The following is a 25,731-nucleotide window of genomic DNA, read 5'->3' on the forward strand; positions in this document are numbered from 1 at the left end:
CAATCCCACCGACACGCCTCCCGGTAAGGAAGCAGGGCCTGGGGGCTCGGGTGTGGGCTCTCCTATCTCTGGGGTGGAGGTCGCCGAGGTGGTCAAAAAGCTCCTCGGTGGGAGGGCCCCGGGGGTGGTTGAGATCCGCCCCGAGTTCTTCAAGGCCCTGGATGTTGTGGGGCTGTCATGGTTGACAAGACTCTGCAGCATTGCGTGGACATCGGGGGCAGTGCCTCTGGATTGGCAGACTATGGTGGTGGTCCCTCTTTTTGAGAAGGGGGACTGGAAGGTGTGTTCCAACTACAGGGGAATCACACTCCTCAGCCTCCCTGGTAAGGTCAATTCGGGGGTGCTGGAAAGGAGGGTCTGTCGGATAGTCGAACCTCGGATTCAGGAGGAGCAGTGTGGTTTTTGTCCAGGTCGTGGAACTGTGGACCAGCTCTACACCCTCTGCAGGATCCTTGAGGGTGCATGGGAGTTTGCCCAACCAGTCCACATGTGTTTTGTGGACTTGGAGAAGTCATTCGACTGTGTCCCTCGGGGACTCCAGTGTGGGGTTCTCCGGAAATATGGGCAACCGGACCCCCTGATAAGGGCCGTCCAATCCATGTATGACCGGTGTCAGAGCTTAGTCCGTATTGCCAGTAATAAGTCGGACTTGTTTCCGGTGAGGGTTGGACTCCGCCAGGGCTGCCCTTTGTCACTGATCCTGTTCATAGTCTTCATGGACAGGATTTCGAGGCGCATGCAGGGGGTCCGGTTTGGTGACCTCAGGATTGGGTCACTGCTTTTTGTGGATGATGTGGACCTGCTGGCTTCATCAGACCGTGACCTCCAACTCTCACTGGATCGGTTCGCAGCCAAGTGTGAAGCGGCCGGGATGAGAATCAGCACCTCCAAATCAAAGGCCATGGTCCTCAACTGGAAAAGGGTGGAGTGCACTCTCCGGGTCGGGGATGAAGCCCTGCCCCAAGTGGAGGAGTTCAAGTACCTCGGGGTCTTGTTCACGAGTGAGGGAAGGATGGAACGGGAGATCGACAGGCGGATCGGTGCGGCATCTGCAGTAATGCGGACTCTGCACAGATCCGTCGTGGTGAAGAGAGAGCTGAGCCGAAAGGCAAAGCTCTCGATTTACCAGTCGATCTTGGTTCCTACCCTCACCTCTGGTCATGAGCTTTGGGTAGTGACCGAAAGAACAAGATCACGGGTACAAGCGGCCGAAATGAGCTTCCTCCGTAGGCTGGCTGGGCTGTCCCTTAGAGATAGGGTGAGAAGCTCAGTTATCTGGATGGAGCTCGGAGTAGACCCGCTGCTCCTCCGCGTTGAGAGGAGACAGATGAGGTGGCTCGGGCATCTAATTAGGATGCCTCCTGGACGCCTCCCTGGTGAGGTGTTCAGGGCCCATCCCACCGGTAGAAGACCCTGGGGAAGACCCAGGACACACTGGAGGGACTATGTCTCTGGGAACGCCTCGGGTTCCCCCCGGGAAGAGCTGGACGAAGTGGCTGGGGAGAGGGAAGTCTGGGCTTCCCTGCTTAGGCTGCTGCCCCCGCGACCCAACCAGGATAAGCGGAAGAGGACAGTAACAGTAAAGGTACTTTGGTACAGTTAATGACTCTTCATAAGCCACTTTGGTGTTTATCTCCTTAATTTTTCCTCTTTTGTTAAAAACCTGCACAGAAAAAAAAATCACTGGACACAGTCTAGTTCTGCTGTAAGCCAGATTTCAGACAGAATATAAATAAATATATAATATAAATACTGAGGTGCCATTTTTTATGTGACTGTTTGAGTGTGATTAGTCTTTCTTTAGTTTTTCTGAATAAAGCTGAGGTACCAGCCAGGTCTCTCTCCTGGCATGTGAGATTTTAATTCTCAAACCTCACACAAGGATGAACCTTTGTTTTAGATACACCCTTAAAATAAACCACAGTGATAAATATAGACACACAAACTTATATTGGGAACAGAAAACCACAGCAAAATTTATTTTTCTTTCTATATATCATAAAAAAAATAAAAAAAATAGGCAGTTTCATTTCTCTCTCTCTCTCTCTCTCTCTCTTGGTTTTCCCAGACTCAGGTTTAAATATCCCCAAATTAAAGTCAGAGACAGCACTTTAACCTCATATTCATTCTTTTATTTCATATGTAGTTTGTTGCAGAGCAAAGTCAACACAGCAACAATGTGCATCCTTTCATATACACATGAATACTGTATGACTTGTTTATACACTATGCCAAACATTTGGGGGTAAATCAATTCTCTTGTTTGAGTCTCACAGTGGAAAAAGCAGAAATCCATTAAAGAAAGTATGATCATCAGTATCATCGTATACACTACTGCTAGCAGGTAAAACCAGGTAGACCACATCCCCCTTTTCCAGCTGAAGAACCAGTGAATTAGAAACACTTTCCGCGCTATTTGCACTGTAATTATAACTGTACAACACTCTCTTGTCATTGTGATAGAGAAAAACACGCCTCCATGCGTTACTCCGGTTATCCAGTGTAGTGAATGAGAAGTAGTAGGCTCCTCTGACTGGGGCTGTGAAGAGACCTGCAACACAGGAGAAAATCAGTGAAGCTTTTTCCTGCTGTTGAACTACCTCTTCTCTGAGTTCAGTACGCTGTTGCTTCTCAATACTTTGGTCAGGCTGCTGTAAGTGGGTTTGTCTAATCTGAAGGAATAGTTGTTCAGTGCTCTTGCTTTGTTAACATCACATTACTCAGAGACTGTATAGTCTGTAAAAGTTGAGAGCTGTCAGTTACACATTCAGTGAGTCAGTTTGCATCCCATAAGGTTTATAGAAAGTGATATAACAGAGAGATATAAGTGAGCACCTTAAAACAGAGCAACAAACTCACTTCATCATGAGAACCTTATCAGTCACCACATGAAATGTAATTACATTACACAAAATCACACACATGACTCAATGCTGGCAAAGAACCAATGGCCTGGCTCAAACCCTCTGAGAGGACACAGAGAAACTCCATTAAAAGTGTTATGATGTACTGTAAAAGGTCAAATAGGTGAAATCTTAAAAGGGCCAATTCAAAGAGAAATGTCTCCTCCTCAAAAAGTGTGTAGCTGGAGCCATAGTGGAGAAAAAAAAAGATTACATTACATTACATTACAAAAGATGGAGTGAAAGCTGTAACAATGAATACATATTAAAATGAGTTCATTACATTATAATAGTTCATTTGTGTGTGTAGCAGAAAGAGGTGAGTACCTGTAGTTGGACTGTAGACCTGACCAAAGTTGGTGATGACTTTACTGAATTTAAGTGTGATGGCAGTATTGAAGGGTCCAATTAGTCCGCTGTCAGTGAGACCAAGTGAGAACGCCACCTTTGGTTGGTCTGTGTGGATGTGAGAAGATTCACATAGAGGAAAAAAATAGCTCCACTTATAAACAGTTGATGAACAAATTGTATTGTATTAATAATGATATAAGCAGTTTACCTGCATTCTGTCTCTTGAGCTCCTCCACCTCGTTTTCACAGATTTTCAATCTGGTCATCATATCTGTAAACACATTCAACATTTTTATTTTAAAGGAGATAATCTACATAACTGTGTAGCTAATAAACTAGCAGCTGTGTACTTTGCAGCTTACTGGTGTTCTTAAGACTGTGTAACGTGAATTCAGACATTTTTTTGTAAACACATTAAATAGGTCATAAATGTATTTCTAAAAAAGGTGTAAAAAGCATTTCAACCATTTAGATTTGAATTGTGGAGCTAGGCTTCACAAACTGTGTTTCAACATTTCTGTGTTCAGGATTTAGTGATTAGCATAAACCCGCCCCTGCTGCTGTAGAGGTATAAATACATTCAGCATACACTACGACTACTACAGTCTACAGTTAGCCAGTTAGCTGAGTTAGCCACCGAGTTAGCCGCCGAGCCAGCAGTGTAGTTAGCCGCCGAGCTAGCAGCCGAGTTAGCCGCCGAGCTAGTAGCTGAGTTAGCAGCAGAAAGCTCTCAGACGTAGCGTCCATATTTCTGGTGGAGGTGGGGATTTTGATTGACAGGTGACAGTTGGTAGGGGGCGGGGCTTCAGCGGACCGCGGAGGCCACGCCCACAGCGTTTGGGAGCAGAGAAGAAGAGTTTTCTTCTAAACAGTCTGTGGTTTTACACAACTTTGAAGCCTAATTTCATATATTTGGCGATTTTTTTAATCATTCAAATTTGGCATGGTGGTTAACAACACACTTTTCTGTGGTATGTCAAACTCAGAACACATATTTATTCTTACTTTACACAGACTTTAATAATGATCAGTTTACCTGCACTCTCTATCTTGAGCTCATCCACCTCATTTTCACTGGCGTTCATTCTGGCCTCCAACACTGTCAACACATTTAACATTAATATTATTGTGAAGTTTATGATCAGCAGGTTTCAAGTTGTTAACATGATCACTATGGAGACTGACCTTTGTTCTTATCTTCAAATGATGTTACTCTGTCTAGAAGATCTGCAATAGAAGGCAAAATTCATAATCAGATTAATAATTGTTCAGCATGCAGTGTTTTTTTGTTTTTGTTTGTTTTTTGTTTTTACATTTTATTGATTGTTGCAGTTTACCTGTGTTCTCCATCTTGAGCTCCTCCATCACATGTTCACTGATTTTCAATCTGGCCATCATATCTGTAAACACATTCAACATTTTTATTTTAAAGGAGATAATCTACATAACTGTGTAGCTAATAAACTAGCAGCTGTGTACTTTGCAGCTTACTGATGTTCTTAAGACTGTGTAAAGAGAATTCAGACATTTTCTCCTAAACACATTAAATAGGTCATAAATGTATTTCTAAAAAAGGTGTAAAAAGCATTTCAACCATTTAGATTTGAATTGTGGAGCTAGGCTTCACAAACTGTGTTTCAAGATTTCTGTGTTCAGGATTTAGTGATTAGCATAAACCCGCCCCTGCTGCTGTAGAGGTATAAATACATTCAGCACACACTACTACTACTACTACTACAGTCTACAGTTAGCCAGTTAGCTGAGTTAGCCGCCGAGTTAGCCGCCGAGCTAGCAGCTGAGTTAGTCGTCGAGTTAGCTGCCGAGTTATCCGCCGAGCTAGCAGCCGAGTTCGCCGCCAAGCTAGCAGCTGAGTTAGCAGCAGAAAGCTCTCAGACAAAGCGTCCATGTTTCTGGTAGAAGTGGTGACTTTGATTGACAGGTGACACTTGGTAGGGGGCGGGGCTTCAGCGAATTCGGTGGGAACGCCCACAGCGTTTGGTAGCAGAGAAAAAGAGTTTTCTTCTAAACAGTCTGTGGTTTTACACAACTTTGAAGCCTAATCTTATATATTTGGTGATTTTTTTAATCAAACAAATTTGACAGGGTAGTTAACAACACACTTTTCTGTGGTATGTGAAACTCAGAACACATATTTATTCTTACTTTACACAGACTTTAATACTGATATAATCAGTTTACCTGCACTCTCTATCTTCAGCTGCTCCACCTCGTTTTCACTGGCGTTCATTCTGGCCTCCAACACTGTCAACACATTTAACATTAATATTATTGTGAAGTTTATGGTCAGCAGGTTTCAAGTTGTTAACATGATCACTATGGAGACTGACCTTTGTTCTTGTCTTCAAATGATGTTACTCTGTCTAGAAGATCTGCAATAGAAGGCAAAATTCATAATCAGATTAATAATTGTTCAGCATGCAGTGTTTTTTGTTTGTTTGTTTTTTTACATTTTATTGATAGTTGCAGTTTACCTGTGTTCTCCATCTTGAGCTCCTCCATCACATGTTCAATGATTTTCAATCTGGCCATCATATCTGAGAACACATTCAACATTTTTAGGATATAATCTACACAACTGGAACTTGAAATACTTGTATGTGTAGCTAATAAACTAGCTTTGTACTTTGCAGCTTACTGTTGTTCTTAATAATGATATAATCAGTTTACCTGCACTCTCTATCTTCAGCTTCACCACCTCGTTTTCACTGACGTTCATTCTGGTCATCATATCTGTAAACACATTCAACATTTTTATTTTAAAGGAGATAATCTACATAACTGTTGCTAATAAACTAGCATACTTTGCAGCTTACTGATGTTCTAAAGACTGTGTAAAGTGAATTCAGACATTTTCTTCTAAACACATTTAATAGGTCATAAATGTATTTCTAAAAAAGGTGTAAAAAGCATTTCAACCATTTAGATTTGAATTGTGGAGCTAGGCTTCACAAACTGTGTTTCAAGATTTCTGTGTTCAGGATTTAGTGATTAGCATAAACCCGCCCCTGCTGCTGTAGAGGTATAAATACATTCAGCACACACTACTACTACTACAGTCTACAGTTAGCCACCAAGCTAGTAGCCCAGTTAGCTGCTAAGCTAGCAGCTGAGTTAGCAGCAGAAAGCTCTCAGATGTAGCGTCCATGTTTCTGGTAGAGGTGGTGACTTTGATTGACAGCTGACACTTGGTAGGGGGCGGGGCTTCAGCGGACTCGGCGGGAACGCCCACAGCGTTTGGGAGCAGAGAAAAAGAGTTTTCTTCTTAACAGTCTGTGGTTTTACACAATTTTGAAGCCTAATTTCATATATTTGGCGACCTTTATATAATTCAAATTTGGCAGGGTGGTTAACAACACACTTTTCTGTGGTATGTGAATCTCAGAACACATATTTATTCTTACTTTACACAGACTTTAATAATGATAGAATCCGTTTACCTGCACTCTGTATCTTCAGCTGCTCCACCTCGTTTTCACTGGCGGTCATTCTGGCCTCCAACACTGTCAACACATTTAACATTAATATTATTGTGAAGTATGTTTATGATCAGCAGGTTTCAAGTTGTTAACATGATCACTATGGAGACTGACCTTTGTTCTTATCTTCTCTTATCTTTAGAAGGCTAAATTAATAATCAGATTAATAATTAATCAACAGCCAGATTCAAAATCTCATATTGAATGTATCTCTCCTAAGTAGATGAATATCTTTTGACTTCTCTTCAGTCATTTTTAGAAATAAAAACTGGCATAGGTTCATCCTGAACAACACATTGATATCAAATAAATGTATTATCATTGGTAGCATACATAAAAAAAGAAAAGTTTTTACATGCTATTGATTGTCGTAGCTTACCTGTGTTCTCTCTCTGGAGCTCTGCATTCTTGCATTCACTGGCTGTCAGTCTGGTCTGTATGGCTGGAATAAAAGCAGTAAATTACTCCTAAAAGTAATGTCTATGTGAACATTGCATGAATGTGTTGATCACTGTGTGAATGAACCTGTATTCTCCTGCTCCAGCTTCTCCATCTTGCTCTTGGTGTTCCTCAGCTCCACACTGTGTTCGATGGCCATGTCTCTCAGCTCCTTCAGCTCAGCCCAGATGTCAGGGGTGATGTTGGTCTGATCACTGGTTGATTTGACACCCAGGATCTCAGACTGAATCTCCGTCTGAGTGATATCATTCCCTGTCAGCCCTCCACTCTCACCCTGAGCCCTCGTCCAGTACAGACAGAGCAGCAATGCCAGAAAAGCTGCAGCACGCCTCATTGTGAAATATCACCTCTTTAGACAGCAAGATGCAGTCTGACACCACTCGGTCAGTTCCCGTTTTTATATCCACGTAAAACAGGTCACTGAACTGCTGTATGAGAATTAAACAGCTGTCTTTGATAACGAATGCAAAAATAGCACCAAAGATCCTTCAACACTGAACTAAAAGCAAACAACAAGTTAGAATCTTTCAAAACCATTGGCTGTGAAAGTTTGTAGAGTAAAGAGATGATAAGAGCAAAGTCAGTATTTTAGTTTTCATGTGATGCTGATGTGCCAAAAGATTAAATATGTCCTTATTTGTGAAACCGATACTAAAGTACAACTTCACAAGATGCTCAACATTCCTCATTTTAACGTAAAATTACTACTTTATTCTGGTAATTTCCCCTAATACTCCATCGTAGCTTTCTCTGCTCTTCAGTTTCAGGTTTAATGCTCCACAGCAGAGGTGATTAAAGCTTCTTCCATTCTGTATTTATATTAAGCAGAAGTTCAGATACTTGTGTAAAAGAAAGACTCTGGTAAAAGTAGAAGTACTGATTCAACTTTACTCAAGTCAAAGTCTTTTTATGATGTAGCAGTGAAGACTGATGGATCTAATGGTTATACAATAAACCCCACATTTCCAGAAAGTTCTGCTAATTTTCTGCTGTTTTTTCTCCAAAAAGCGATAAAAAATAGACTAACGAAACCTAAAAACTACCAAAAGGAGACATAACAATGATTAATAAGAGATTTACTTTGGTACAGCCCCTCCCTGAGCTACTACCTTATCGTGGTGGACGGGTTTGCGCATCCCAATGACCCCAGGAGCTCAGTTGTCGGGGGCTTTTATGCCACAGGTCTGGGGGGAGGGGCCAGACAAAGGGTAGCTCAGAAGACCCTAATGATGAAGAATATACATGGTTTTTCATGTCCACTGCCCGGCGGCGGGTCACCGGGGGCCCCCCCTGGAGCCAGGCCTGGGGGTGGGGTTCGGGGGCGAGAGCCTGGTGGCCGGGCCTTCACCCATGGAGCACGGCCAAGCACAGCCCGAAGAGGGGACATGGGACCCTGCTCCCACAGACTCACCACCAGTGGGAGGTGCCAAAGCGGTCGGGTGCATTGTGAGCCTGAGCTGGTGCGCGAGGTTGAGAAGTTCCGGCTAGATATAGTCGGCCTCACCTCGACGCACAGCAAGGGGTCTGGAACCAGTTTTCTCGAGAGGGGTTGGACTCACGTCCACTCTGGAGTGGCAATACTTATTGCCCCACGGCTTGGTGCCTGTATGTTGGAGTTTACCCCGGTAGACGAGAGGGTAGCCTCCCTCCGCCTTCGGGTGGGGGAACGGATCCTGACTGTTGTTTGTGCCTATAGTCCAAACAGCAGTTCAGAGTATCCACCCTTTTAGGACTCCTTGGAGGGGGTGCTGGAAAACACTCCCCCTAGGGATTGCCTCGTTCTGCTGGTGGACTTCAACGCCCATGTTGGTAGCGACAGTGAGACCTGGAAGGGTGTGATTGGGAGGAACGGCCCCCCCGATCTAAACCCGAGTGGTGTTCTGTTATTGGACTTCAGTGCCTGTAACAGATTGTCCATAACCAACACCATGTTCAAGCATAAGGGTGTCCATATGTGCACTTGGCACCAGGACACCCTAGGCCGCAGTTCGATGATTGACTTTGTAGTTATGTCTTGGACACTAGGGTGAAGAGAGGAGCGGAGCTGTCAACTGATCAGCACCTGGTGAGTTGGCTACGATGTTGGGGGAGGATGCCAGTCAGACCTGGCAGACCCAAACGTATTGTGAGGGTCTGCTGGGAACGTCTGGCAGAGTCTCCTGTCAGAGAGAGTTTCAACTCTCTGACAGGACGGCGTAGGACATTGAGTCCGGGTGGGCCATGTTCCGTGCCTCCATTGTGAAGGCAGCCGACCGGAGCTGTGGCCGCAAGGTGGTCGGTTACTGTCGTGGCGGCAATCCCCGAACCCGCTGGTGGACACCGGCGGTGAGGAATGCCGTCAAGCTGGAGAAGGAGTCCTATAGGACCTTTTTGGTCTGTGGGACTCCAGAGGCAGCAGGCAGGAACCGGCAGGACAAACAGAGTGCAGCTGCGGCGGTCGCTGAGGCAAAAACCTGGACATGGGAGGGCAGGCCATGGAAAAAGACTTCCGGATGACTTCGAAGAGATTCTGGACCACCATTTGGCGTCTCAGGAGGGGGAAGCAATGTGCCGTCAACACAGTGTACGGTGGGGACGGTGCGCTGCTGACCTCGACTCGGGACGTTTTGGATCGGTGGAAGGAATACTTCGAAGACCTCCTCAATCCCACCAACAAGCCTTCCGGTAAGGAAGCAGGGCCTGGGGGCTCTGGTGTGGGCTCTGCTATCTCTGGGGTGGAGGTCGCCGAGGTGGTCAAAAAGCTCCTCGGTGGGAGGGCCCCGGGGGTGGATGAGATCCGCCCCGACTTTCACAAGGCCCTGGATGTTGTGGGACTGTCATTGTTGACACGACTCTGCAGCATCGCGTGGACATCGGGGGCAGTGCCTCTGGATTGGCAGACTGGGGTGGTGGTCCCTCTTTTTAAGAAGGGGGACCGGAGGGTGTATTCCAACTACAGGGGAATCACACTCGTCAGCCTCCCTGGTAAGGTCTATTCGGGGGTGCTGGAGAGGAGGGTCCGTCGTATAGTCGAACCTCGGATTCAGAAGGAGTTGTTTGGTTTTCGTCCAGGCCGTGGAACTGTGGACCAGCTCTACACCCTCTGCAGGATCCTTGAGGGTGCATGGGAGTTTGCCCAACCAGTCCACATGTGTTTTGTGGACTTGGAGAAGGCATTCCACCGCCTCGACTGGTTGGGGTTGAGAGGAGAGAAAGGAAGGATAGAGGAGAGAAGCACAATGAAAATCAACAATGAAGCTAGAAGGTCCGGGACTGGAATCTGTCATCCGGACGTCTACAGGCCCAGATTACCTGTGAGACCAGAAAGCACAGACAACTCCGGGGAAGACGTTTAGCTTATTGAATGCATTAATAGAACATGAATGTTAATGAATATAGATGGATGGATAGAGAGAGAGAGAGGGAGGAGAGAGGAGCTCAGTGCATCATGGGAGTCCCCTGGCAGTCTAAGCCTATAGCAGCATAAGCTAAGAGCTCTAAGAGCCCTAACTATAAGCTTTATCAAAAAGGAAAGTTTTAAGCCTACTCTTAAATGTATGGGAGGGTGTCTGTAAATATGTCAGATATCACTTGATATAATAACTCACACTGCTGAAGCTCAATAGAAGCTGATCAGAGACTTTTAAATGCTGTTTTGCACAAAATAACTGTGTGAACACTGAAAACACTGGATTTTGGTCGTTCATCACTTTCATCAAAAGCACATTTGAAGAAGATATTTTTTTAGCCAGCATGAAAAGGAGGAATGATTTCAGTGAAGGAAACCTCTTTCAGTCTTCATATAAGCACCTGACTGCTGTTTTAACAGACATGAACAATTGTGAAGCTATCCTTTAATGCTGAATTATCATCTGATCATCATTTGAACTAATGAGTTGATAAATGGGATTTCAGTGTGTGATCTTTTTGTGTGTATGTGTTGGTTTTCCCAGACTCAGGTTTAAATATCCCCAAATTAAAGTCAGAGACAGCACTTTAACCTCATATTCATTCTTTTATTCCATATGTAGTTTGTTGCAGAGCAAAGTCAACACAGCAACAATGTGCATCCTTTAATATACACATGAATACTGTATGACTTGTTCATACACTATGCCAAACATTTGGGGGTAAATCAATTCTCATGTTTGAGTCTCACAGTGGAAAAAGCAGAAATCCATTAAAGAAAGTATAATCATTAGCATCATCGAATACACTATAGCCAGCAGGTAAAATCAGGTAGACCACGTCCCCCTTTTCCAGCTGAAGAACCAGTGAATTAGAAATACTTTCCAAGCTATGGTCACTGTAATTATGACTGAACAACACTCTCTTGTAATTGTGATAGAGAAAAACACGCCTGTACGTGTTACCCCGGCCATCCAGTAGATTGAATGAGAAGTAGTAGGCTCCTCTGACTGGGGCTGTGAAGAGTCCTGCAACAGAGGAGAAAATGAGTGAAGCTTTTTCCTGCTGTTGAACTACCTCTTCTCTGAGTTCAGCACGCTGTTGCTTCTCAATATCAGTCACCACATGAACTGTAATTACATAACACAAAATCACACAAATGAATCAATGCTGGCAAAGAACCAACGGCCTGGCTCAAACCCTCTGAGAGGACACAGAGAAACTCCATTAAAAGTGTTATGATGTACTGTAAAAGGTCAAATGGGTGAAATCTTAAAAGAGCCAATTCAAAGAGAAATGTCTCCTCCTCAGAAAGTGTGCAGCTGGAGCCATAGTGGAGAAAAAAAGTCATTACAAAAGATGGAGTGAAAGCTGTAACAATGAATACATATTAAAACATCTAACAAACAAATTAAAATGAGTTCATTACATTATAATAGTTCATTTGTGTGTGTAGCAGAAAGAGGTGAGTACCTGTAGTTGGACTGTAGACCTGACCAAAGTTGGTGATGACTTTAGTGAACTTAAGTGCGATGTCAGTATTGAAGGGTCCAATTAGTCCGCTGTCAGTGAGACCAAGTGAGAACGCCACCTTTGGTTGGTCTGTGTGGATGTGAGAAGATTCACATAGAGGAAAAAAATAGCTCCACTTATAAACAGTTGATGAACAAATTGTATTGTATTAATAATGATATAAGCAGTTTACCTGCATTCTGTTTCTTGAGCTCCTCCACCTCGTTTTCACAGATTTTCAATCTGGTCATCACATCTGTAAACACATTCAACATTTTTATTTTAAAGGAGATAATCTACATAACTGTGTAGCTAATAAACTAGCAGCTGTGTACTTTGCAGCTTACTGCTGTTCTTAAGACTGTGTAAAGTGAATTCAGACATTTTCTTCTAAACACATTAAATAGGTCACAAATATATTTCTAAAAGAAAAGGCGTAAAAAACATTTCAACCATTTAGGTAGAGGTATAAATCCATTCAGCACACACTACTACTACGACAGTCTACAGTTAGCCAGTTAGCTGAGTTAGCTGCCGAGCTAGCAGCTGAGTTAGCCGTCGAATTAGCCGCCGAGCTAGCAGCCGAGTTAGCCGTCGAGTTAGCCGCCAAGCTAGCAGCTTAGTTAGCAGCAGTAAGCTCTCAGATGAAGCGTCCATGTTTCTGGTAGAGGTGGTGACTTTGATTGACTGGTGACACTTGGTAGGGGGCGGGGCTTCAGCGGACTCGGCGGGAACGCCCACAGCGTTTGGTAGCAGAGAAAAAGAGTTTTCTTCTAAACAGTCTGTGGTTTTACACAATTTTGAAACTTAATTTCATATATTTGGCAATTTTTTTAATCATTCAAATTTGGCAGGGTGGTTAACAACACACTTTTCTGTGGTATGTCAAACTCAGAACACATATTTATTCTGACTTTACACAGACTTTAATAATGATATAATCAGTTTACCTGCACTCTCTGTCTTCAGCTTCACCACCTCATTTTCACTGGCGTTCATTCTGGCCTCCAACACTGTCAACACATTTAACATTAATATCATTGTGAAGTATGTTTATGGTCAGCAGGTCTCAAGTCGTTAACATGATCACTATGGAGACTGACCTTTGTTCTTATCTTCTCTTATCTTTAGAAGGCAAAATTAATAATCAAATTCATAATTAATCAACAGCCAGATTCAAAATCTCATATTGAATGTATCTCTCCTAAGTAGATAAATATCTTTTGACTTCTCTTCAGTCATTTTGGGAATTAAAACTGGCAAAGGTTCATCCTGAACAACACATTAAAATCAAATAAATGTATTATCATTGGTAGCATACATAAAAAAAGAAAAGTTTTTACATGTTATTGATTGTCATAGCTTACCTGTGTTCTCTCTCCGTAGCTCTTTGACCACATTTTCAAAAACTGTGAATACATTTAAAGTTTTTCAGTAAAAGCTTTATTTTGAATCTTAGACATGAACATCAGTAAACATGTTAAAGAAGTTTGACAAGAAAAATAACCAGAAACATAAATTGATTTTATATTATTGTATGAAATATAAATATCTACCTTCATTCTTGCATTCACTGGCTGTCAGTCTGGCCTGTATGGCTGGAATAAAAGCAGTAAATTACTCCTAAAAGTAATGTCTATGTGAACATTGCATGAATGTGTTGATCACTATGTGAATGAACCTGTATTCTCCTGCTCCAGCTTCTCTATCTTGCTCTTGCTGTTCCTCAGCTCCACACTGTGTTCGATGGCCATGTCTCTCAGCTCCTTCAACTCAGCCCAGATGTCAGGGGTGATGTTGGTCTGATCACTGGTTGATTTGACACCCAGGATCTCAGACTGAATCTCCATCTGAGTGATATCATTCCCTGTCAGAACGCCCACAGCGTTTGGTAGCAGAGAAAAAGAGTTTTCTTCTAAACAGTCTGTGGTTTTACACAATTTTGAAACTTAATTTCATATATTTGGCAATTTTTTTAATCATTCAAATTTGGCAGGGTGGTTAACAACACACTTTTCCGTAATATGTCAAACTCAGAACATATTTATTCTTACTTTACACAGACTTTAATAATGATATAATCAGTTTACCTGCACTCTCTATCTTCAACTGCTCCACCTCGTTTTCACTGACGTTCATTCTGGCCTCCAACACTGCCGACACATTTAACATTAATATTATTGTGAAGTTTATGGTCAGCAGGTTTCAAGTTGTTAACATGATCACTATGGAGACTGACCTTTGTTCTTGTCTTCAAATGATGTTACTCTGTCTAGAAGATCTGCAATAGAAGGCAAAATTCATAATCAGATTAATAATTGTTCAGCATGCAGTGATTTTTTACTTATCTTTTTTACATTTTATTGATTGTTGCAGTTTACCTGTGTTCTCCATCTTGAGCTCCTCCATCACATGTTCACTGATTGTCAATCTGGCCATCATATCTGTGAACACATTCAACATTTTTAGGATATAATCTACATAACCGGAACTTGAAATACTTGTATGTGTAGCTAATAAACTAGCTTTGTACTTTGCAGCTTACTGTTGTTCTTAATAATGATATAATCAGTTTACCTGCACTCTCTATCTTCAGCTTCACCACCTCGTCTTCACTGGCGTTCATTCTGGCCTCCAACACTGTCAACACATTTAACATTAATATCATTGTGAAGTATGTTTATGGTCAGCAGGTTTCAAGTTGTTAACATGATCACTATGGAGACTGAGCTTTGTTCTCATCTTATCTTATCTTTAGAAGGCTAAATTAATAATCAAATTCATAATTAATCAACAGTCAGATTCAAAATCTCATATTGAATGTATCTCTCCTAAGTAGATAAATATCTTTTGACTTCTCTTCAGTCATTTTGGGAATTAAAACTGGCAAAGGTTCATCCTGAACAACACATTAATATCAGATAAATGTATTATCATTGGTAGCATACATAAAAAAAGAAAAGTTTTGATATGTTATTGATTGTCGTAGCTTACCTGTGTTCTCTCTCTGGAGCTCTTTGACCACATTTTCCAAAACTGTGAATACATTTAAAGTTTTTCAGTAAAAGCTTTATTTTGAATCTTAGATATTAATATCAGTAAACATGTTAAAGAAGTTTGACAAGAAAAATAACCAGAAACATAAACAAATTTTTGTGAGCTGGGTGGCAGCCGAAGGCGGAGACCTTGGCGGTCCGACCCTTGGCTGCAGAAGCTAGCTCTAGGGACGTGGAATGTCACTTCTCTGGTGGGGAAGGAGCCTGAGCTGGTGCGTGAGGTTGAGAAGTTCCAGCTAGATATAGTCGGCCTCTCCTCGACGCACAGCAAGGGCTCTGGAACCAGTCTCCTCGAGAGGGGTTGGACTGTCGTCCACTCTGGAGTTGCCACTGGTGAGAGGCGTCGGGCAGGGGTGGCAATACTTATTGCCCACTGGCTTGGTGTCTGGATGTTGGAGCTTACCCCGGTAGACGAGAGGGTGGCCTCCCTCCGCCTTCGGGTGGGGGGATGGATCATGACTGTTGTTTGTTCCTATGGTCCAAACAGCAGTTCAGAGTATCCACCCTTTTTGGACTCCTTGGAGGGGGTGCTGGAAAGCACTCCCCCTGAGGATTCCCTCGTTCTGCTGGGGGACTTCTACGCCCATGTTGGCAGCGACAGTGAGACCTGGAAGGGTGTGATTGGGAGGAACAGCCCCCCCGATCTGAACACAAGCAGTGTTCTGTCATTGGACTTCTGTGCTCGTCACAGATTGTCCATAACCAACACCATGTTCAAGCATAAGGGTGTCCATATGTGCACTTGGCACCAGGACACCCTAGGCCGCAGTTCGATGATTGACTTTGTAGTCGTGTCGTCGGACTTGCGGCCGCATGTCTTGAACACTCGGGTAGGAGAGGGGCGGAGCTGTCAACTGATCACCACCTGGTGGTGAGTTGGCTACGATGGTGGGGAGGATGCCGGTCAGACCTGGCAGACTCAAACGTATTGTGAGGGTCTGCTGGGAACGTCTGGCAGAGTCTCCTGTCAGAGAGAGTTTCAACTCCCACCTCCGGGAGAGCTTCAACCACGTACCGGGGGAGGTGGGGGACATTGTGTCCGAGTGGGCCATGTTCTGTGCCTCCATTGTTAAGGCGGCCGACCGGAGCTGTGGCCGCAAGGTGGTCGGTGCCTGTCGTGGCAGCAATCCCCGAATCCGCTGGTGGACACTGGCGGTGAGGGATGCCGTCAAGGTGAAGAAGGAGTCCTAGGACCTTATTGGCCTGTAGGACTCCGGAGGCAGCAGGCAGGCCAAGCGGAGTGCAGCTGCGGCGGTCGCTGAGGCAAAAACCCGGACATGGGAGGAGTTCGGTGAGGCCATGGAAAAAGACTTCCGGACGGCTTCGAAGAGATTCTGGAAAACCGACTCGGGACGCAGACTGTGACCTCCAACTCTCACTGGATCAGTTCGCAGCCGAGTGTGAAGCGGCCGGGATGGGAATCTGCACCTCCAAATCCGAGGCCATGGTCCTCAACCGGAAAAGGGTGGAATAGACTCTCCGGGTCGTGGATGAGATCCTGCCCCATGAATCCTAGCCGCCGAGCTAGAAGCCCAGTTAGCCGCCGAGCTAGCAGCTGAGTTAGCAGCAGAAAGCTCTCAGACGTAGTGTCCATGTTTCTGGTAGAGGTGGTGACTTTGATTGACAGGTGACACTTGGTAGGGGGCGGGGCCTCAGCAAACTCGGTGGGAACGCCCACAGCGTTTGGTAGCAGAGAAAAAGAGTTTTCTTCTAAACAGTCTGTGGTTTTACACAATTTTGAAGCACAAAGACCAAGACTTTAATAATGATATAATCAGTTTACCTGCACTCTCTATCTTCAGCTGTTCCATCTCATTTTCACTGACGTTCATTCTGGCCTCCAACACTGTCAACACATTTAACATTAATATTATTGTGAAATATGTTTATGGTCAGCAGGTTTCAAGTTGTTAACATGATCACTATGGAGACTGACCTTTGTTCTTATCTTTAGAAGGCAAAATGAATAATCAGATTAATAATCAACAGCCAGATTCAAAATCTCATATTGAATGTATCTCTCCTAAGTAGATAAATATCTTTTGACTTCTCTTCAGTCATTTTGGTAATTAAAACTGGCAAAGGTTCATCCTGAACAACACATTAATATCAAATAAATGTATTATCATTGGTAGCATACATATAAAAAGAAAAGTTTTTACATGTTATTGATTGTCGTAGCTTACCTGTGTTCTCTTTCTGGAGCTCTGCATTCTTGCATTCACTGGCTGTCAGTCTGGTCTGTATGGCTGGAATAAAAGCAGTAAATTACTCCTAAAAGTAATGTCTATGTGAACATTGCATGAATGTGTTGATCACTATGTGAATGAACCTGTATTCTCCTGCTCCAGCTTCTCCATCTTGCTCTTGCTGTTCCTCAGCTCCACACTGTGTTCGATGGCCATGTCTCTCAGCTCCTTCAGCTCAGCCCAGATGTCAGGGGTGATGTTGGTCTGATCACTGGTTGATTTGACACCCAGGATCTCAGACTGAATCTCCGTCTGAGTGATATCATTCCCTGTCAGCCCTCCACTCTCACCCTGAGCCCTCGTCCAGTACAGACAGAGCAGCAACGCCAGAAAAGCTGCAGCACGCCTCATTGTGAAATATCACCTCTTTAGACAGCAAGATGCAGTCTGACACCACTCGTTCAGTTCCCGTCTTTATATCCACGTAAAACAGGTCACTGAACTGCTGTATGAGAATTAAACAGGTGTCTTTGATAACGAAGGCAAAAATAGCACCAAAGATCCTTCAACACTGAACTAAAAGCAAACAACAAGTTATAATCTTTCAAAACCATTGGTCATGAAAGTTTGTAGAGTAAAGAGATGATAAGAGCAAAGTCAGTCTTTTAGTTTCCATGTGTTTGTTTTTCCAGAGAGACTCGGCTGCTCTGTTTAAAGCTGATGATGATGACGATGATGGTAAATATAATAATGATGATAAAGAAACTAAACTTCATTCTGCTCCTTTTCAGACACAGTTACTGCCAGAAGAATGTCATTGTTTGCTTCTTTTATTTGTTTCATTCTTGGTTGATTTTCTTTTTTTCCTTTTACTATTGAAATTGTTCATTTACATCTAAAATAAACATGAACATAACATAACATTCAGCCATCCACATTATTCAAATGAAGTAGATATCTTCTCCAAAAAGACTGTCAATCAATCAATCAATCAATTAATATTTATTTGTATAGCGCCAAATCACAACAGAGTTATCTCAAGGCTCTTTTCACATAGAGCAGGTTCTAAACCGAACTCTTCAGGTTTTAACTTTAAAGAGATCCAACATTCCCACATGAGCAACAGTGGAGAGAAAAAACTCCCTTTTAACAGGAAGAACCCTCAGAACCAGACTCAGAGTGGGAGAACATCTGCATCGACCAGTGGGAGTAGAGAGGAGAGAAAGGAAGGATAGAGGAGAGAAGCACAATGAAAATCAACAATGAAACTAGAAGGTCCGGGACTGGAATCTGTCATCCGGACGTCTACAGGCCCAGATTACCTGTGAGACCAGAAAGCACAGACAACTCCAGGGAAGAAGTTTAGCTTATTGAATGCATTAATAGAACATGAATGTTAATGGATATAGATGGATGGATAGAGAGAGAGAGGGAGGAGGAGAGAGGAGCCCAGTGCATCACGGGAGTCCCCCGGCAGTCTAAGCCTATAGCAGCATAAGTTAAGAGCTCTAAGAGTCCTAACTATAAGCTTTATCAAAAAGGAAAGTTTTAAACCTACTCTTAAATGTAGGGGAGGGTGTCTGTAAATGTGTCAGATATCACTTGATATAATAACTCACACTGCTGAAGCTCAATAGAAGCTGATCATCTACTTTTAAATGCACTTTGGCACAAAATAACTGTGAACACACTGGATTTTGGTCGTTCATCACTTTCATCAAAAGCACATTTGAAGAAGATATTTTATTAGCCAGCATGAAAAGGAGGAATGATTTCAGTAAAGGAAACCTCTTTCAGTCTTCATATAAGCACCTGACTGCTGTTTTAAAACAGACATGAACAATTGTGAAGCTATCCTTTAATGCTGAATCATCATCAGATCATCATTTGAACTAATGAGTTGATAAATGGGATTTCAGTGTCTGATCTTTTTGTGTGTATGTGTTGGTTTTCCCAGACTCAGGTTTAAATACCCCCAAATTAAAGTCAGAGACAGCACTTTAACCTCATATTCATTATTTTATTTCATATGTAGTTTGTTGCAGAGCAAAGTCAACACAGCAACAATGTGCATCCTTTCATATACACGTGAATACTGTGTTGTAGCCATTTAAAGCATTTTATCACACAATTTTATAATTTTTATTTGTTGCGCACACATCAGTTATGTTTATATAATTTACCTGGTAGTTTGTGTTTTTTAGAAATTCATTGCGTCACCATAGCCATTGTTTACACGTCACTGGGGGTGGACCAAATGAGAACAATGTCGGACAGGTGGAGGTCGGTGGTAACCTACAGTTTTTGACCACACAACTATTATTTTACAACCTTTAAGACACAATTTCGTTGCTTGGAAGGTTTTTTCGTTAACTTTTGGAATTTGTTATCATTTTAAAGTCAACCTTTTTTTTATAATTTTGTTTGCATGGACAATAAACTTCCGAAAAGAAGTACCTTGCAGTGAGTTTTGTTTGGAGGTGCGTTCAAAGGCCACAGACCGTCCCTGTCCACGGCATTATATGCCGGAACATACTGTATGACTTGTTTATACACTATGCCAAACATTTGGGGGTAAATCAATTCTCATGTTTGAGTCTCACAGCGGAAAAAGCAGAAATCCATTAAAGGTAGTATGATCATCAGCACTATCGAATACACTATAGCTGGCAGGTAAAACCAGGTAGACCACGTCCCCCTTTTCCAGCTGAAGAACCAGTGAATTAGAAACACTTTCCCTTTCATAAATACTGCGATTATAACTGAACAACACTCTCTTGTCATTGTGATAGAGATAAACACGCCTCCATGCGTTATTCCGGTTATCCAGTATATTGAATGAGAAGTAGTAGGCTCCTCTGACTGGGGCTGTGAAGAGACCTGCAACAGAGGAGAAAATCAGTGAAGCTTTTTCCTGCTGTTGAACTACCTCTTCTCTGAGTTCAGTACGCTGTTGCTTCTCAATACTTTGGTCAGGCTGCTGTAAGTGGGTTTGTCTAATCTGAAGGAATAGTTGTTCAGTGCTCTTGCTTTGTTAACATCACATTACTCAGAGACTATATAGTCTGTAAAAGTTGAGAGCTCTCAGTTACACATTCAGTGAGTCAGTTTGCATCCCATAAGGTTTATAGAAAGTGATATAACAGAGAGATATAAGTGAGCACCTTAAAACAGAGCAAAAGCCTCTCAAAGCCTTTGCAGAACAAATCATTCTCTTGTGTTTTCTCTGTAACTCTGTAAATGTCTGTGCAAAGGTTTTGAAAAGGTTTCACAAAACTGCATAAACGACAAACTCACTTCATCATGAGAACCTGATCAGTCACCACATGAAATGTAATTACATAACACAAAATCACACACATGACTCAATGCTGGCAAAGAACCAATGGCCTGGCTCAAACCCTCTGAGAGGACACAGAGAAACTCCATTAAAAGTGTTATGATGTACTGTAAAAGGCCAAATTGGTGAAATCTTAAAAGGGCCAATTCAAAGAGAAATGTCTCCTCCTCAAAAAGTGTGCAGCTGGAGCCATAGTGGAGAAAAAAAGTCATTACAAAAGATGGAGTGAAAGCTGTAACAATGAATAGATATTAAACATCTAACAAACAAATTAAAATGAGTTCATTACATTATAATAGTTCATTTGAGTGTGTAGCAGAAAGAGGTGAGTACCTGTAGTTGGACTGTAGACCTGACCAAAGTTGGTGATGACTTTACTGAACTTCAGTGTGATGTCAGTATTGAAGGGTCCAATATGTCCGTCGTCAGTGAGACCAAGTGAGAACGCCACCTTTGGTTGGTCTGTGTGGATGTGAGAAGATTCACATAGAGGAAAAAAATAGCTCCACTTATAAACAGTTGATGAACAAATTGTATTGTATTAATAATGATATAAGCAGTTTACCTGCATTCTGTCTCTTGAGCTCCTCCACCTCGTTTTCACAGATTTTCAATCTGGTCATCATATCTGTAAACACATTCAACATTTTTATTTTAAAGGAGATAATCGACATAACTGTGTAGCTAATAAACTAGCAGCTGTGTACTTTGCAGCTTACTGCTGTTCTTAAATACCATGTAAAGTGAATTCAGACATTTTCTTCTAAACACATTAAATAGGTCATAAATGTATTTCTAAAAAAGGTGTAAAAAGCATTTCAACCATTTAGATTTGAATTGTGGAGCTAGGCTTCACAAACTGTGTTTCAAGATTTCTGTGTTCAGGATTTAGTGATTAGCATAAACCCACCCCTGCTGCTGTAGAGGTATAAATACATTCAGCACACACTACTACTACTACAGTCTACAGTCTGCAGTTAGCTGAGTTAGCCGTCGAGTTAGCCACCGAGCTAGTAGCCCAGTTAGTCGCCAAGGTAGCAGTTGAGCTAGCAGCAGAAAGCTCTCAGATGTAGCGTCCATGTTTCTGGTAGAGGTGGTGACTTTGATTGACAGGTGACACTTGGTAGGGGGCGGGGCTTCAGCGGACTCGGCGGGAACGCCCACAGCGTTTGGCAGCAGTGAAAAAGAGTTTTCTTCTAAACAGTCTGTGGTTTTACACAATTTTGAAGCCTAATTTCATATATTTGGGGATTTTTTTAATCATTCAAATTTGGCAGGGTGGTTAACAACACACTTGTCTGTGGTATGTCAAACTCAGAACACATATTTATTCTTACTTTACACAGACTTTAATAATGATATAATCAGTTTACCTGCACTCTCTATCTTGAGCTTCACCACCTCATTTTCACTGGCGTTCATTCTGGCCTCCAACACTGTCAACACATTTAACATTAATATTATTGTGAAGTTTATAGTTAGCAGGTTTCAAGTTGTTAACATGATCACTATGGAGACTGACCTTTGTTCTTATCTTCAAATGATGTTACTCTGTCTAGAAGATCTGCAATAGAAGGCAAAATTCATGATCAGATTAATAATTGTTCAACATGCGGTGTTTTGTTTTTTTTGTTTTTGTTTTTTTTTTACATTTTATTGATTGTTGCAGTTTACCCGTGTTCTCCATCTTGAGCTCCTCCATCACATGTTCACTGATTTTCAATCTGGCCATCATATCTGTGAACACATTCAACATTTTTAGGAGATAATCTACATAACTGGAATTTGACATACTTGTATGTGTAGCTAATAAACTAGCTTTGTACTTTACAGCTTACTGTTGTTCTTAATAATGATTTAATCAGTTTACCTGCATTCTGTCTCTTCAGCTCCTCCACCTCGTTTTCACTGATGGTCATTCTGGCCTCCAACACTGTCAACACATTTAACATTAATATTATTGTGAAGTATGTTTATGGTCAGCAGGTTTCAAGTCGTTAACATGATCACTATGGAGACTGACCTTTGTTCTTATTTTCTCTTATCTTTAGAAGGCAAAATTAATAATCAAATTCATAATTAATCAACAGCCAGATTCAAAATCTCATATTGAATGTATCTCTCCTAAGTAGATAAATATCTTTTGACTTCTCTTCAGTCATTTTTAGAAATTAAAACTGGCAAAGGTTCATCCTGAACAACACATTAATATCAAATAAATGTATTATCATTGGTAGCATACATAAAAAAGAAAAGTTTTTACATGTTATTGATTGTCGTAGCTTACCTGTGTTCTCTTTCTGGAGCTCTGCATTCTTGCATTCACTGGCTGTCAGTCTGGTCTGTATGGCTGGAATAAAAGCAGTAAATTACTCCTAAAAGTAATGTCTATGTGAACATTGCATGAATGTGTTGATCACTGTGTAAATGAACCTGTATTGTCCTGCTCCAGCTTCTCCATCTTGCTCTTGCTGTTCCTCAGCTCCACACTGTGTTCGATGGCCATGTCTCTCAGCTCCTTCAGCTCAGCCCAGATGTCAGGGCTGATGTTGGTCTCATCACTGGTTGATTTGACACCCAGGATCTCAGACTGAATCTCCGTCTGAGTGATATCATTCCCTGTCAGCCCTCCACTCTCACCCTGAGCCCTCGTCCAGTACAGACAGAGCAGCAACGCCAGAAAAGCTGCAGCACGCCTCATTGTGATATCACCTCTTTAGACAGCAAGATGCAGTCTGACACCACTCGTTCAGTTCCCGTCTTTATATCCACGTAAAACAGGTCACTGAACTGCTGTATGAGAATTAAACAGGTGTCTTTGATAACGAATGCAAAAATAGCACCAAAGATCCTTCAACACTGAACTAAAAGCAAACAACAAGTTAGAATCTTTCAAAAACATTGGCTGTGAAAGTTTGCAGAGTAAAGAGATGATAAGAACAAAGTCAGTCTTTTAGTTTTCATGTGTTTGTTTTTCCAGAGAGACTCTGCTGCTCTGTTTAAAGCTGATATGATGATGATGGCAAAATATAATAATGATGATAAAGAAACTAAACTTAATCCTGCTCCTTTTCAGGCACAGTTACTGCCAGAAGAATGTCATTGTTTGCTTCTTTTATTTGTTTCATTCTTGGTTGATTTTCTTTTTTCCTTTTGCAATTGAAATTGTTCATTTACATCTGAAATAAACATGAACATAACATTCAGCCATCCACATTATTCAAATGAAGTAGATATCTTCTCTAAAAAGACTGTCAATCAATCAATCAATCTTTATTTGTATAGCGCCAAATCACAACAGAGTTATCTCAAGGCTCTTTCCACATAGAGCAGGTTCTAAACCGAACTCTTCAGGTTTTAACTTTAAAGAGACCCAACATTCCCACATGAGACACAGTGGCAAGAAAAAACTCCCTTTTAACAGGAAGAACCCTCAGAATCAGACTCAGAGTGGGAGAACATCTGCCTCGACCGGTTGGAGTAGAGAGGAGAGAAAGGAAGGATAGAGGAGAGAAAAGCACATTGAAGGTCTGGGACTGGAATCTGTCATCCGGACGTCTACAGGCCCAGATTACCTGTGAGACCAGAAAGCACAGACAACTCCGGGGAAGAAGTTTAGCTTATTGAATGCATTAATAGTACATGAATGTTAATAGATATAGATGGATGGCTAGAGAGAGAGAGGGAGGAGGAGAGAGGAGCTCAGTGCATCATGGGAATCCCCCAGCAGTCTAAGCCTATAGCAGCATAAGCTAAGCGCTCTAAGAGCCCTAACTATTAACTTTATCAAAAAGGAAAGTTTTAAGCCTACTCTTAAATGTAGGGGAGGGTGTCTGTAAATGTGTCAGATATCACTTGATATAATAACTCACACTGCTGAAGCTCAATAGAAGCTGATCATCTACTTTTAAATGCACTTTGGCACAAAATAACTGTGAACACTGAACACACTGGATTTTGGTCCTTCATCACTTTCATCAAAAGCACATTTGAAGAAGATATTTTATAAGCCAGCATGAAAAGGAGGAATGATTTCAGTGAAGGAAACCTCTTTCAGTCTTCATATAAGCACCTGACTGCTGTTTTAAAACAGACATGAACAATTGTGAAGCTATCCTTTAATGCTGAATTATCATCAGATCATCATTTGAACTAATGAGTTGATAAATGGGATTTCAGTGTCTGATCTTTTTGTGTGTATGTGTTGGTTTTCCCAGACTCAAGTTTAAATATCCCCAAATTAAAGTCAGAGACAGCACTTTAACCTCATATTCATTCTTTTATTTCATATGTAGTTTGTTGCAGAGCAAAGTCAACACAGCAACAATGTGCATCCTTTCATATACACATGAATACTGTATGACTTGTTCATACACTATGCCAAACATTTGGGGGTAAATCAATTCTCATGTTGGAGTCTCACAGTGGAAAAAGCAGAAATCCGTTAAAGGAAGTATAATCATTAGTATCATCGTATACACTATGGCCAGCAGCTAAAACCAGGTAGACCACATCCCCCTTTTCCAGCTGAAGAACCAGTGAATTAGAAACACTTTCGTGGCCATTTGGACTGTAATTATAACTGAGCAACACTCTCTTGTCATTGTGATAGAGATAAACACGCCTGGTTACACCAGCCCGGATATCCAGTGTAGTGAATGAGAAGTAGTAGGCTCCTCTGACTGGGGCTGTGAAGAGACCTGCAACAGAGGAGAAAATCAGTGAAGCTTTTTCCTGCTGTTGAACTGCCTCTTCTCTGAGTTCAGTACGCTGTTGCTTCTCAATACTTTGGTCAGGCTGCTGTGAGTGGGTTTGTCTAATCTGAAGGAATAGTTGTTCAGTGCTCTTGCTTTGTTAACATCACATTACTCAGAGACTGTATAGTCTGTAAAAGTTGAGAGCTCTCAGTTACACATTCAGTGAGTCAGTTTGCATCCCATAAGGTTTATAGAAAGTGATATAACAGAGAGATATAAGTGAGCACCTTAAAACAGAGCAAAAGCCTCTCAAAGCCTTTGCAGAACAAATCATTCTGTT

General features: G+C 42.0%; 1 protein-coding gene and 2 long non-coding RNA genes across 4 annotated transcripts in view; all 3 read right to left on the minus strand.

Annotated features, from left to right (window-relative positions):
- Positions 1 to 25,731, minus strand: part of LOC128360974 (heavy metal-binding protein HIP-like) — a 78,487-nt gene that overhangs the window by 12,601 nt on the left and 40,155 nt on the right. For both annotated transcript variants that reach the window (XM_053321543.1, XM_053321542.1), the window contains one exon: positions 22,217 to 22,258. In XM_053321543.1, coding sequence (XP_053177518.1) covers positions 22,217 to 22,258 — 42 coding nt within the window. The remainder of the gene's footprint in view (positions 1 to 22,216; positions 22,259 to 25,731) is intronic.
- LOC128361040 (uncharacterized) lies at positions 2,111 to 3,424 on the minus strand. The gene is made up of 2 exons (XR_008321546.1): positions 3,231 to 3,424; positions 2,111 to 2,551 (listed from the first exon to the last, which is right to left on the minus strand). It is a non-coding gene; the product is annotated as an uncharacterized LOC128361040 (long non-coding RNA).
- LOC128361038 (uncharacterized) lies at positions 4,645 to 5,774 on the minus strand. Its single transcript, XR_008321545.1, has 3 exons — positions 5,747 to 5,774; positions 5,454 to 5,516; positions 4,645 to 4,654 (listed from the first exon to the last, which is right to left on the minus strand). It is a non-coding gene; the product is annotated as an uncharacterized LOC128361038 (long non-coding RNA).

The sequence above is a fragment of the Scomber japonicus genome, chromosome 6, assembly GCF_027409825.1.
Source record: "Scomber japonicus isolate fScoJap1 chromosome 6, fScoJap1.pri, whole genome shotgun sequence".
NCBI lineage: Eukaryota > Metazoa > Chordata > Actinopteri > Scombriformes > Scombridae > Scomber > Scomber japonicus.